The sequence below is a fragment of the Solanum stenotomum genome, chromosome 2 (genome assembly GCF_019186545.1).
Source record: "Solanum stenotomum isolate F172 chromosome 2, ASM1918654v1, whole genome shotgun sequence".
Taxonomy (NCBI): Eukaryota; Viridiplantae; Streptophyta; class Magnoliopsida; order Solanales; family Solanaceae; genus Solanum; species Solanum stenotomum.
Window position 1 is genome coordinate 29,078,227 of NC_064283.1, and position 15,496 is coordinate 29,093,722.

The 15,496-nt window shown below is 36.5% G+C and overlaps 1 protein-coding gene across 3 annotated transcripts in view; it reads left to right on the forward strand.

Moving 5' to 3' along the window:
* Positions 1–11,553, forward strand: part of LOC125855457 (uncharacterized) — a 32,939-nt gene extending 21,386 nt beyond the window's left edge. Inside the window, exons 10-13 of one of the 3 annotated variants that reach the window (XM_049535181.1) lie at positions 2,968–3,051; positions 6,911–6,976; positions 7,336–7,424; positions 11,173–11,553. In XM_049535181.1, coding sequence (XP_049391138.1) covers positions 2,968–3,051; positions 6,911–6,976; positions 7,336–7,422 — 237 coding nt within the window. In that variant the 3' untranslated portion in view covers positions 7,423–7,424; positions 11,173–11,553. Of the gene's footprint in view, positions 1–2,967; positions 3,052–6,910; positions 6,977–7,335; positions 7,540–8,430; positions 8,578–11,172 lie in introns of those variants that run through there. The other 2 variants (XM_049535180.1, XM_049535179.1) reach the window with 2 other exon arrangements.
* The last annotated feature ends 3,943 nt before the right edge of the window (positions 11,554–15,496 follow it).

Here is a 15,496-nt window from a genome sequence, read left to right on the forward strand (position 1 = left end):
TGTTTAGTTGGACCAACTTGTATCCTGTTGTTAATGCAGAACAACTTCAGGATTTTACTAACTCATTAGCTCTGGCTTAGATAGTTTGTATAGTTAGCGAGAGATTTTTTTGTAAGCTCAAATGCCTTATCTTGTAAATTTAGCATCTTCCTGATGGTGTTATTAATACCACTTATCTTATAAAAAAAAAAAAAATCTTACATAACTTACACACAATATAGAACTTAAAATTTTATAGCTTGCGAACTTTGGAAGAGCCTCCATGGAGGCCGAAAAATTTTGGGTTTATTCTTTTCTTCTCTTTTATTCTTGATTATTGTTCTTGAGTTGTTAAGTCAAGTTTTCGAATTTCAATTATTCTCTCGTAAGTTCACAATTATGATTTCCAATGTAAATCTTGATTTTGTTATAATGAGTAGCTTAACTCACAACTAGGGTTGTGAGAACCATGAAGAAGTAACAAAGTAGATCTAATATCTAGTATTCCTTGAAAAGTGTGCATGCATGTATTGTTTTTCCCATTGTTTTGATTACTTTTTGACGGTTGGAAACGTTAGAACTCGTCTTATTCTTACTTGCTAGACCAAAGGGGTAACAAATGGGAAATGAATTATACAATGAAGATTTGAGGTTATCAACCCTTATTTAATAGCTTGACCTTGTCCGGGAATAGCTAATCTGGGATCAAGGGTAAGGGTTAGTAAAACACACACCCGTAGATAGACCAAGTTATGTGGTGATATTCATCTATTTAGGGGACCAACCACTTAGGTGAACTTAACTTACCGATCTTGCATACTACACACTAGCAGAGGTTACTAATCTACGGTCTTACTGCATTATAACTTCATGGGAATCAGAGAACCCTAGTTTTGTCTCTCACTGATTCAAAAACATGATTACTTGGTACTCTGCTACTTGCTACTTTAAAAGAACATAAAGATTGGTTTTGCTATACAAATTCCCCCTTCCCCATGATCCGGGGATAATACGACTAACAATGCAAATAACCACAATTGACCTAGGTTCAAATCATATTCCCCGTGGGATCGATACTAACCTTTGTTAGGTTCTATATTTGAACAACGACGACTTTATCCTTTTTTTGGAGGTATAATTTGGGCGTATCAAATTTTGGTATTGTTGTCAGGGAATATAGTTTTTGGATTAGATTAATTGTGATTATTTGACTCTTATCCTTTTTTTCCTACTCTTCTTGAGATGACGTCTGGAAAAATGTGGGGTGATAGGTGTGCTTATTCTAATAAACCTTGTACTAGTATGGGTCCTTGTAGGAAAATAATAGATATATTTAGAGGTCCTCATGAGGGAATGAAATATGTATTGATTCACATCCTAGAAAGAAGAATTGAGCTCATTCATGAGGTTGAGATGTTTGGCTTGGGTATTTGCAATTTAAATGATGAGTTGATTGTTAAGGATGATGTGATTGTTGCCCAACGATTTAATGAATTGTGTGAGGAAGAAAAGGTGCTTATAAGCCAATTTGTGAAGCTAAAATTAGAGGGCCAACTACTGAACCAAAGGGTAACGAATGGGAAAAAAGATTTTACAACTGAGATTTGAAGCTATCAACCCTCATCTAATCACTTGACCTTGTTCGGGAATAGCTAATTTGGGATCAAAGATAAGGATTAGTAAAACAAACACCCGTAGATGGACCAAGTTGTGTGGTGATATTCATCTATTTAGGGGACCAACCACTCAGGTGAACTTGACTTACCGATCTTGCATGCTACACACTAGAAGAAGTTACAAATATACGGTCTTACTTCGTTATGACTTCATTATGATCATAACACCCTAGTTTTGTCTTTCACCGATTAAAAAACACAATTACTTGATACTCTACTACTTACTACTTTTGAAGAACATAAAGATTGTTTACTATACAAATTCTACCCCCCCCCCCCCCCCCCCCCCCCCCCCCCCCCCCCCCNCCCCCCCCCAACCCCCAACCTTTCGAAGATAATATGACTAAGAACGCAAATAACCATAATTGACCTAGATCCAAACCCATATTCCTCGTGAGATCAATCCTAACCTTGGTTAGGTTCTATATTAGAACAACGACCACTTTTTACTTCTTTTTGGAGGTATAATTTGGCCTTATCACTAGCCTCCCCCTTGTGTGACAGAATTCTCATGTAGCTTTCGTGTTCGTTGTATTTCCTAGTACCATAAAAGTCACTTGATCCTTTGTCCTCCATCTCCTCACCATATTCTTTTGATCATTCGAAGCTTCCTTGAGGATGAAGCAGATCCATTACATAACCTTCTTGTTGATGGTTATTCTTCTCAGCCTATTTTGCTTCTCTCAACCCAGTCGAACCAAATATCATTGTCTGAAGTTCATCTGATGATGTCAAAAGACTTGAAGCAGCATTAAAATAAATTCTAATCCCCCCCCCCACATGAGAAAAATTAGTACAAATCAAAGGAAAATGGATAGAGAAAGGGTTTTGTCAGTTACCACAGTGGGTGATTACTGATTACTGTTGGAAGGAAGTGAAGGGGCTAATTCCGGTTGCCCTAGCCAGAAAAAGGAGCTTCGATAAACCTAGAAAGTAGGAGAGAGAAAAGTCTTGGTAAACGGGCCTAGGAGAATTTTTTGTTTTGCCTCTTTCCAAATAGAATCTTATAAAACTTAATGTGTGATGATTGTAGTTCTGGCGATATATGGTTATGCTTTCAAAGCTTTTGAGTATTTTTAAAAGAGAGTACGTGGTATTAAAGCTTTCATCGGTCTCCTATGAAACCTCTGCAACAATAAATTGCTACTGTGGTACTCTTTGCTACATAGAGAAGAATTCATCTGATTTGGACTCTATATAAATTTCCTCTCTCAGTAACAAGTCTATTTTTCCTTCTTTCTGATACATTTGGAGCATGTGAATAATTTTTGCAAATTGTCCTGTTAAATCTTTATTTTAAAATTCTATATAGCGGCGTGTTTCATCAGAAAGGTGTGCGGAGCTGATAATTGTTGCTGTCAGCCATGGTATCAAGGAAGCTTGGATATCTTACCAGGTTTGATCAAGACATTTAATTAGCATTCGTTTTTTCAGAATTTCATTAATCATGGAGGATCTGCCATATTTATTATTCCCTCTGTCCCATTGTATATGATGTGATGTAGTTTGACTTGGCATGGAGTTTAAGAAAGAAAGAAAGAAAGACTTTTGAAACTTATGGTCTAAAATAAATGATATGTGTTTGTGTGGCTATAAATCATTTTACTAAGGGTAAAATGGACATTTTAAAATTAATCTGTTACTAAATATAAAAATGTCATTCTTTTTGACATTGACTAAAAAGGAAAGTGAGTCATATAAAATGGGACGAAGGGAGTATAATTTTAAATCTGCAAGGGTGTATATGCTGGACTAGATGCAATAAAATTTGTCATGACGTGTAGCTTATTTTTCTTGTGAAGAGAATGTGCCACTGATATCATTTATATTTATCCTTATCCTGTACTTTCATTCTTCTCCTTTTGGTAGGTGGTGATGGGGATATTTTTAGATAGGGACACTGTCACAACTAAATTTTATGGGTCCATGAGTGGCACCTAGTAGACTAACCCTACCAAGCGAACAGTGTATCTCAAACTAGCAAGACCACAAACATCTATTCCATGGGACATAAAGTACTAACATAAGCTTAACATACACAATACAAATTCTAGGTTTACAACCAAACTACACCCACTAATGAGTACATGGAGCTTTGACTCTAGATTTTAGTATTATTATGCAACTGACAAAGTGAAATAACGACTCCACCACCAACGGAGGAAGAGTGAGGCTCGACACTGGTAGAAGATGGCTGTTAAGCTGTGTTCTCTGGCTGAACTTTGGGACTTAAAACCAAGTAGTTCAATAAGCTTCATAGACCTCTTAAAGGGTGAAAAAAGTAATTAAGAAAGCATGCACTTCAATGTCAAAATCATATTCCGCATATGCATTGAAAAAATCTCAAATAATAATATACATATAGTAAATCGTTTAAAAGTCATTCATTTCCCAATCAAATGTTGCATGTAGGTCATAAACATATCTTACCTTGGGGAGGTTCCATATAGACACTGAGATAATACATCATGTGTTCATCTTGGCGACCAACCCATCTTCCCTGATCTGTTGGGAACTACACCTACTCATAATGCCGTACAAGTAGGATAGACTAGAGTATGCTAGCAAGACCCGAAATGAATTCAAGTACACTACTATCATGTACTGGATAATCCAATACCAGCATGTGTGGTTCTGGCGCGTTGAACCCGTACGTCCAAGTACCCACTCAGTTATCTAAGTGTTTCTCCCAATACATCACCAATACAACCATCAGGCTTACTAGACAAGATAATCATCAACAAAAACAACCCAGTGTAATCCCACAAGTGGGTCTGTAAGAGTAGAGTATACTCAGACCTTACCTCCTACCTTGGGAGGTAGAGAGGTTGTTTCCGATAAACCCTCGACAAAACAAAGAGGAAAAAACATAATCACCATATGTGAAAATTAAATCATTTGCATCTCCTTTCCTTGTTTGTATGTCATAGATCGTAATTGTTAAAAGTAAGAAAATAAGTACAAGCATCCTCTGAATTGAATAGTGGTCATGCAATTTATATATATGGTGACACTCGCACACTCTCATTCCCCATGCACGAGAGCAAAAAATACATTTATGAAATTCTTTTAATGCATTTCAAACTCATATCCGTATTCTTTGAGGGAATGCTCTTCTAAAGGTTAGGTCTCCACGTACTTTGAATCCGAGCGTAAATACTTGTTACTAATTTCAGTATCCCACTATTGTGGTCAATTCACACATATATTACGTATAATTGAGAGCGATTCATTCTTAAAGATGGGGGACTTTCAAGTCGATACTCAACTTGATGGGAAAAGATTTTTTGTATTATGTCAGCTGGAGTAAACATTAGAATCAAATTCCATGTAATATGTTATTTTGTATGATTATGTGATGTAATCAGTCGTTGAATATTCTTCTTCTTTCATCATAAAGAAAACAGTAGAAGTAAAATCCTTGTCACGAGGATATACATCCTTTAAGGGCAAGAAGAACAAAATATGGTGAGAGATTAAAATTCATTCAGCAGATGTATTTAGCATAAGGTTAGCTTGGTATCTATTTTTTTGAACTACCAAAAGATCAAAATGCATTAGTGATGCAGTAAAACACCCAAATCCCCAACAAAGCTTTATAGTACATAGATAAAGGAAATGGTGAAAGAACTTACAGGTTGGAGTTTGGTTGCCGGAGCAATCTCAATTTATGGACTTAATTCCTGCATAAGCTACTATAAATAGGAGACGTTGGCAGTTTAGGTAACTAGGTCAGCTAGATGGGTACGGGTGTTTAGATAATGTCGGCAAGTATGTAATTAAAAGAATCTTATTACTTAGTAACCAAGTCAATTAATATTCTAGGTTTATTTATTTACTTATTAAGTGATTCATGCATGTCTCTACCTAGTAAACATTCCCATGTGAATTCCAAATGGGAGCCAATGGATCCTTAACATGGTAAATAATAAAGAGTCCATATACTTAATGTACAAAAATTTTACTATGGGTGAGGCACAACCAACAAAATTTGTGTGACAAACTATTAAAAAGATTAATGTTTTGCCTCTTTTATCATTCTACTTTATTAGTACTAAGATAATGTAAAATCATAAAAATTTAAATTGATTTTATTTTTCATGATAATTTAAGCATCACAAAAAACTAACGTTGGTTGAAAAGTAAAATTATTTGTTGGACCACAACACCACTTGTCAAACATGGGTGAGCCTCACACACCTTTTGTTGGTTGTACCTCACCCATGTTAAAAATTTTCCTTAATGTATTGGATGAAAACAATAAGGATATTTTGGAGAATCAAGAAGTGGGATATTGCTATCCTACTACCATTATGTCGTAGGTTAGCAAAACCCTATATAGTTTTGTATTTTGCTATTATTAGTGGCGGTTAGTCTTGTAAATTATTTTGGATCATACATAGGCAAAAAATATCCCTTAATATATATAAACAATGTATGCATTATAAGGACCCTTCGGAGTGGCCCAGTGGTTTGGGCTTGAGACTTCCATGTTGGAGGTCTCAAGTTCGAAACTCCATGCCAGCGAAAGCAAGAGGTTTGCCTTCTGGGTCGAGCTCGTTGCACCGGGCTTGCCTAGTGCGGGTTACCTCTCCTATGTGGTTTGCGAGCTATTGCATAGGAACAGAGGTTTTACCCTGTGCGCACCCAAAGGGTAGCGGCTGCGGGTTTCCCTTGTCATAAAATAAAAATAAAAATGTATGCATTATAAGGTTAACCCTTGTACCCTATTACCTTTCACTAATTAATGAGAAAGTAATAAGATGTCCATGATGATATTATATGTTTTGATATGATGGGAATGTTCCTAGTGAGAAACTATTTTTCTCGTGCTACTTAAACTCTTATCTTTAGAGCTCACACGATACTTGTTAATATTTATAGCATGCTCGGGGTAGGGGTATTGCAGATAGCTTCTATTAATTTTCTTTATGTCCTATTGTGTTTTAATATACTTGTGATCATTTTCAAGTGAACGTACTACACCAACATCAGCTCTTTATTTAGTTTAGTCGAAGGTCTGTCCTGTTACAGTGTCCAATGTCTTTTAGCTATATAATATGGAATATGTAAGAACCACAAACTGCTCGAGTGTTGATTGTCCCATCCAATTCACATAAGTAGGACTCCTACTTCCGATACTCTATATTAAAACTTTCATAATCCGTTCTGTATTCTTTTTTCTTTCATAATAATTTCTCTTGCACTCATGCAAATGGCTACCAGTAGCACTAATATTTTGTCTACTGATGCAGCCTGTACTTGCTGTTATGTACTTGATGCAGTATATGCCATCGGTTGGCTATTGGCTTATGGACAAGGTATTGTATAGTTATTCTGCAAAACTTTGGTTCTTTCTAATTCGGAACTGTTTCGAGACTAATGGACTATAAACTTAAAGTTATATGTACTTACAAATTTAAAGATTTACATTGTTCCAGCTGGTGAGGCATTAAGTTTATATGCAATGATACTGAAAGAACTATTGCACTGCCAATGTACTTTGGTCTGCTACAGCAGAGCACTTAATATGCTTCTTATCTAGAGTTGCCTACAATTTCTTATTGCATGATTTGATCTAGTGCATAAAATAACTCACAAGTATTAAATTTTTAGTAGATTATGCCAAGGTGTGGATATATCTAACTCATTAGCCTCTAAACAATATATTCTTATACAGATTGGTGAAAAACGTGTGGAAGTTGGTGCACAGAAAGGCAACACATACTCCATCAATTTGCTCTTTGACAAAAAGAAGGAAAGCTAAAAGTAATGTTTCTCATATGTTCCTCTGAATATTACCATTTACCGCATATGTTCCTCTAATAATGTGCACCATTCTACTTGCTTTCGTTAAGTTCCTCAGCCTCAAGTTATGCAAATGTGCCAACGATAGGAATATCTTATGCTTTATTTGTCAACGTTTGATCATTATGAGAGGTGGTAACTGTTTCACTTGGCCTGATCGTGCATCGGAATTATAACAATTGTGGTCTTGTCCTAACATTTATCTAAACGATTTGGTTCAAAATATTTGTCCCTCTTTTTTTTTTTTGAGAAAGACGTTTAATCATTCTTTTTATGATTTCTCCCTTCTCCAACAAGACATATAATCATTGAATACTCGATTAAGAAAGAGCTGAGAGTAATTTAGTAAATTATCCCGTGTGAATAATGGTGTTGTGTTCAAGAGAATCTTGTATATAGCGACATTTCACGTGCCTAAATAAGTGTGTTCCAGAATATTGTATATCTGCATAACTGAAAAGCGCGATACAAAGGTCCTTTTCCAGTTGAAATAGAAAAAATATGTTACAAATTAATGCGAATCACACTTTCAAAGAGATTTTGTTCAAAATTAAAACACGCTTCTCCATTGAACCAATTGAAATAGAAAAAATATGTTACAAATCAATGCGAATCACACTTTCAAAGAGATTTTGTTCAAAATTAAAACACGCTCTCCATTGAAATCTCCTTTGATTGTTCAAAATACCTACAAATCGCATAGTGAAAAACGCTTAATGGAGATCGAAATTGATGTTTTAAATACAGGGAATTTACTTAATAGAAATATTCCACTGGAATACTTCATTTTCTTTTAGCATATACTGCCTCTATCTGCCATTGATACAAGGGTTTAGAGCAGATAAACCCTTGGTTCGTTGTTGACTTTATCTCTTTGACAATTTCAAATACACACATTGATTGAAGGAGCATTGTATCATTGAAAATAATGTCAAGCATCACTAATTTAATTTACTATTTTGGGAAGTGCACCTGATGCAAGAATGAAGTCAGAAGCTTGGGAAGCTAGTACTGAGTGCTTGAGGGGTTACACCAAGCCATTAAGTTGGTTAGGATTTTATTTGAAAAGAATAGTTTCATATTGTCAGTTTAATCTATAATAGGTTTTAAAAGTCATTTTTTGTTATTGTCAATTTGCTCGAATTTTTTGAGTGATTGGACACTTTAGATCCAATGCTGGGCAATTAAGTTTCATACAATCACCAATGAACTTCTTGGCTATTTAAGTACTGTAATGGTCCTTTTTGCAACTATGCAGCGAATTGTTTAGCTAAATAGAGAAAAACTTGTCCTTCACTCTTTCCTTTTCATTTTTTTTCTTAGTTTTCTTTACTATTTTATTGCTTTCCTTAGCTTAGTTGCATCATTTGGTATCATAGCACTTTCTTGAGCTTTGTGGATACACAAAAAAAGGGAATGAAGTTAGGGACATCAAAGACATGCTTGACAGAATGATAATGCAGTTAGCCAACTTTTCTGTCAGACAGAACCAAATAGAGGAACAGTATGAGAAGTATTTTGCTAAGCTGTAGGAGTCCTTGGATGTTGTAAAGAAAATGAGAAAGGGAAGAACCATGAAGATACAGAGCGAACTGGTGAGATCTACACTCCTTCTAGCCAAGCCATTCTAGCCAACCCATGGCTTGGGTCTCTGCATCTCAGATAGAAGGAGATCCAACTATGGTTACCCCTGGTGGTAATCAACTGGAATGGGGGCTTTGCCTCAGTTCCAGTTACCCCTAAGGGGATCTATGCATCATACTCCTATTATGGGAGGTTGATCTACCGGACGCATGGGATCACTCCCTTTCAGATTCACACTGGAGCCACAACTCAAATGCTATATGGACGGTCCCAAGGCCAACCACTAGTGGGAATCCCTAGATGAAGACCTCCTGTCCATGGGCACTTCTTCAACTCCATGGCAAGGTTGTCCAAAATAGAGTTTCCCAGGTTCAATGGAGTAGATCTTATGTCTTGGATCTACAAGGTAGAATTTTTTTTTCTTAGATGAAATACTTCCAAATCAGATTGTGAAATTGGTTTCTTTACACTTTGATGGTCTAGCCATAAAGAGGAACTTAGCAAATATATATATATATATTATATCGGAGGGGTATTAGTTCCACTATAAATAAGGAAAAAAGTAGTAGGCAACACTTCCTTATCCTACTTGGGATAAATACATGTTGGCCAAAAATTACCCAAAATACCCACGCACCAGATGTTAAGCACTAGGCGTGAGATGGGTCAATAATTGTCCACGCACCAGATGCTAAGCTCTGGGAATGAGGTGGGGTGTTAAAGAAAAAAGTCTCATATTAGTAGTTAATGAGATAAGTAGACTCCTTATAAGGCTTGGACAATTCTCCTCTCTTTGAGCTAGCTTTTGGAGTGTGAGTTAGGATTAAGACCTAATTTAACATGGTATATTAATAAACTTTGTGTCTAAGAGCTTACTTAGTGGAATTGCCTTTGCTTCTACTGCCCTAAGTGTTTGGATTGATCTAAAAGAGAGGTTTGATAGAGTTGACAGATCTAGGACCTTTAGTCTACACAAAGATATTGCTTCTTTGCAACATGGAACTGCTTCTATTTCTGAGTATTATACCAGACTCAAAAGTTTATGAGATGAGTTTGAGGTATTGGTACCTGCTCTTTGTTGCAACTGTGGTATATCCAAGGGGTTTGTAGCTCACATGAATAGAAAAAAGGTATACCAGTTTTTGATGGGATTAAATAAATTCTATCATCAGGCTAGGAGTCAGATCCTTATGATGGATCCATTACCATCAATTAACCATGCTTTATGCTTGATAGTTGGGGATGAAAGCCAAAAGGTTGTTGTTTTTGTACCACTAGCATGATCATGACTACTATTGGATTGGACTCTTCTGTTGCTACGTACTCCAAGGCTGGTAGTAGTTCAGGTTGTAGTAGCTCAGGTGTGAGTCAGAGGTTTAAAAAAAATTCCTTGTTGGTGTTTGATTTTTGCAAATGCAAAGGGAATAACAAAGAGTTTTATTATAAGGTTGTTGGTTATCCTCCTGATTTCAAGTCAAAGAGGAAGGCTCAAAGAGGTCCTGTCACACAAGCTAGCAGTTAGTCTACCCAATATGCACCAGCTCCTCATGCTAATTTTACCTTTGGTCTCAACACCCACATTCCTTCTCCAGGATGGGGAATAATACCTAATCAACAGCACTACGGTGTTAATAGTGGAAGTACAACTGCAGCTCCAAGTGCCAATCCCAAAGTTAGTCAAGCTTAGAAAGAGGTTTAACAACTAATTCAAGGATGCACTTTTACTAAAGATCAGTGTGATCATATTCTGATAATTATACAATAGAAGTCAGATGTCTCTTCTGCCTCTGTGTGTAATACTGCTAATACAAGTAAAACCTCTTTTGTTTCTGAAGCCAATAAGGTGTGGATTATTGATACAGGTGCAACTAATCATATGGTCTCCAATTTAGACATGATGGTTAAGGAGTCAGTGTCACAACTTTTAGAGTCTAAACCTGTTTATCTTCCAAATGGTAGCACTACACAAGTCTTACATGTTGGTTGTTGTGCTTTATCAGCAAGAAGTGTGATCACTAATGCATTGCATCTTCCTAAGTTCAAGTACAATTTGTTGCCAGTCAGTCAAATCACAAAGGAATTAGGATGCTCAGTCACCTTTTTCCCTAATTATTGTGTTTTCCAGGATTTTTGCAGTGGGAAGGTGAAGGAAGTTGGTAAGGAAGAAGGAGGATGTACCTACTAATGCAACACTTAACAAATAAGAATTTACATAGTGAAGGGGAGGCTACATTTGTTGTCAACAACGCAAAAGACATAGACATGGAATTGTGGCATAGAAGGTTGGGGCATGTGTCTTCATCAGTCCTTGCAAGGATGTTTGCTATGAATAAAGGAAGTTTATGTACATTGACTAAATGTCCAGTGTGTCCTCTTGCTAAGCAAACAAGATTAATTTTTCCTGTTTGCAATATTAAGACTATAACTTGTTTTGATATGATACATCTGGATCTGTGGGGTCCTTATAATACCCCTACTATTGATGGTAACAAGTATTTTCTCACTATTTTTTATGACTTCTCCAGGATGACTTGGTTAATTTTGCTTAAACATAAGTCTGATGTGTGTGTTTGTTTCTTTTAAGGAATTTATTTTGTTTGTTAAAACTCAATTTGGTAGATTAGTCAAAATATTGATATTTGATAATGGTACTGATTTTGTGAACTCAGTAGGTGATGCTATGTTCAAGGAGATGGGCATTCTCCAGAAAATATGTCCTTATACCCCTTAGCAATATGGTGTTTCTGAGAGAAACACAGGCATTTACTTGAGGTGACAAGAGCTCTCAGATTTCATGCCAGGCCAGCATACCTTTGAGGTATTAGGGACAATGTGTGTTAGCTGCTACCTAACTTATTATCTCTGGAAGTTGCCCCTACAACCCCTTGACTCATGCGGGCTACGTTCGAACGAAATGAAAGCTTTTGCAAAAAACCCATTTGTCTCATCTAAGGCCAATGGGGAAATAAAGTTATCAAACATAGTATCGGAAGGGGTCGTTATCTTATTAACAGGCTGCCTACTAGTGTGTTGAATTATGCTACACCTTATGAAAGGTTGTATGGTAGTAAATCTCTTTTAACTCATCTCAAAACTCTAGGATGCTTGTGCTTTGCTAAACAATTGACTGATCGTGATAAACTTAGGCCAAGGTCCAGGCCTGCAGTTCACATGGGATATTCAGAGGTTCAGAAAGGTTACATCCTACTTTACCTGGGTAATAGGTCCTTTTTTACTAGTACAGATTAGCCTTCAAAAAAGATTTCTTTCCTTTTGCCAAAGGGATAGATCCTGTTTCAGAAAATGTATTCTTAGATACATTACATGTCTCAAATGTCATACCTCATAGTTTGGATCCTATTTCATTTCCCCAGTCTCATGTAGCTGGTTCAGATGATCATTCTCAGACTGTTGTGGATTAGCAAGATGATCCTGCATTATCCACTGGCGATGGAGTACATGTTCACCCTGTGATACTATCAGACCCTGCTCCTCTAAATTCTGCTCCTATCTCTAGTTGTAGGAGGTCCACTAGACATAAACATACTCCCACTTGGATGAAGGATTTTGTATCTCTTGCCATGAATAGGAACGTTTCGTATCCTATGTGCAACTCCATAAGCTATGATCATTTTTCTCCTGCATACCAATCTTACATTGTTTCCACCTCTATAGTTAAGGAACCTGACTTCTGAAGTTGTTAAAGATATAAGGTGGGTAGATGCTATGAAGGCAAAAATTCATGCTCTAGAGAGTAATAACACTTGGGAGGTCGCTGACTTGCGACAAGGCAAAAGACCTACAAGTTGTAGGTGGATCTACAAGGTGAAGTATAAATCCACAGGTGAAGTGAGAGGTTCAAAGTAAGATTGGTTGCTAAGGGGTATAGTCAGTAAGAGGCAATAGATTACAAAGAGACATTTTCACTTATAGTTAAGATGGTTACAGTCAGGACCATAGTCTCCTTTGCAACATCTAGGCATTGGCATATCCATCAGATGGATATGTGTAATGCTTCTCTGCAGGGTGATCTAGAAGATGAGATATATATGCACCTACCTCAGGGTTTTTTTCAATCAAGGGGAGAAAGTGTGTAAACTGACAAAATTTTTATATGGTCTCAAGCAAGCCCCAATGCAATAGAACCATAAACTGACTGAAGCTCTTATTAGACTCAGGTTTAAGCAAAGCCAACATGACTATTCTTTGTTCATCAACAAAATAAAAGAAGGGGCCATTATAGTTCTTGTGTATGTGGATGAATTACTGATTACTGGTAGCAACCTCAAGTTGATAGAAGAAACAAAAAAGGCACTGCAACAAGCCTTTAAGATGAAGGATCTATGTGAGTTAAAGTACTTCCTAGGCATTGAATTCACTAGATCATCAGCTGGTCTATGCACCACAGAAAGTATGCTCTTGAGCTTATATCTGAAGTTGGCATGACAACAACCAAACCTGCAGGAACTCCTATTGACATCAATATTAAACTGACATCAAATTTATATGATGAACATGTGAATCAATATCAGGAAGAGTCAGAGGATCCACCGATGGATCAAAGAATGTATCGAAAACTGATAGGGAAATCGTTATATCTAAATATGACAAGACCTGATATAACTTTCAGCACACAAACTCTCAGTTAATTCCTACAACAACCTAAGAAGTCCCATCTTGATGCAAGTTAGTTAGATATTTAAAGAGGCAACCTGGACAAGGTTTGTTATTTGTTGGGCTTCTTGCCTGCTAACCGGGAAGTTTGTGACAGGATACATGGTGAAAGTTGGGTAGTCATTAGTATCATGGAAGGCAAGAAACAAACAAAAGTGTCAAAAAGCTCAACTAAAACTGAGTATATGAGTCTTGCTTCCACGGTGTCGGAGTTAGTGTGGTTGCTTGGATTACTAAAAGTAGGAGCTGAAGTTCAATTACTAGTACAAATTCAGAGTGATAGTAAGGTAGCCATACATATTGCTGCAAATCAAGTATATCATGAGAGAAAAAACACATTGAGATTGATTGTAAAACAAGGACTAATCAAGGTGAATTATCTTCCTACAACAGAACAACCAACTGATGTATTACAAAAGGATTATCTAGGCAACAATATGAACACCTACTATCCAGGTTTGGAGTGCTAGACATTTTTGCACCACCTAGCTTGAAGGGGAGTGTTGTGATATAGAGAAGGTGATAAAGGTTGTTGATGTTAGTTAGACATAGTAAGGGCATATTAGTCATTTAAAGAAGAAGTTAATTGTAACTATCTGTGCCAGCTTGTAGTTAGGAAGAGTGAGTTAGTAGTCTGGTAAAAGTATGAAGGAGTAGTACTATAAATAGCTACTCATCTTGTAACTACATTACTTCTCCAATCAATAAAAAAAGACAAGTTGTTCATATCTCTCAACTCTCCTCTCTGCTCTGATTGAGTTTCTATAATTTACGATCTGTTTAAGTAAAAAGTCTCACATTGGTGGTTAATGAGATGGGTGGACTCCTTATAAGGCTTGGGGAATCCACCTCCCTTTGAGCTAACTTTTGGTTTTGGGGTGTGAGTTAGGCCTAAGACATAATTTCACATGGTATCAGAGTAGGGCCATCTCACCCAATGTTGGGGTCCAAAAAAAATTGCCCACACACCAGATGCTAAGCACTGGGTGTGAGGTGGGTGTTAAAGCAAAAAGTCCCACATTGGTGGTTAATGAGATGGGTGGATTCCTCATAAGGCTTGGACAATCCTCCTCCCTTAGAACTTAGGTTTTGGGGTGTGAGTTAGGCCTACAACCTAATTTAACAAGGCATTTTCTTGCTATTGCCGTGGCTGGAATTTTGGAGAACGATCTATATAATTATGATTATTGTTGATATTTAGTTGGAAGAGAAGCATAACTTTAGTGAAGTGTTGAATTATTAGTTAACAACTGCGCTTGTCACTCGATAAATTGTGTACAAGTTGTCCTTTAGCTTAACGTGAGCTATATCATTATTTATTGTAGATTAAGGTGTTGTAACGGATTAGGTTTTTCATGTCTCCAAGTTAACTGACATAAAGATATGTAATGGCCATGTAAATTTTCATTCGGCGTGAATCTTTTTTCTTAACGATATGTACCGAGAGAGAGCTTAAGAGGTGTGTTATTGCATATACTCTATTCTTGAGAATCCATGAGTTAGATTATATCTTTATTCTAAACATCTTATTTAAATGGCTATGTACAGATCTTTAAAGTTAAATTATGAGTTAATTTCACTAAAATTGGTGTTGAGAGCTAAAAAAATAGAAAAAGTTCTTATAAGAGAAGAATAGAATTTCTATTTACATTTAATTCTCAAAGACACAATTAATGGAGTAGTATCGAGTTCTTACTCGCAGTTGATTCTTAACAGTACTTAAAAGAGTTATTGAACCAAAGATTTAGTCTAATTTGGAATAAGATCTAACATAA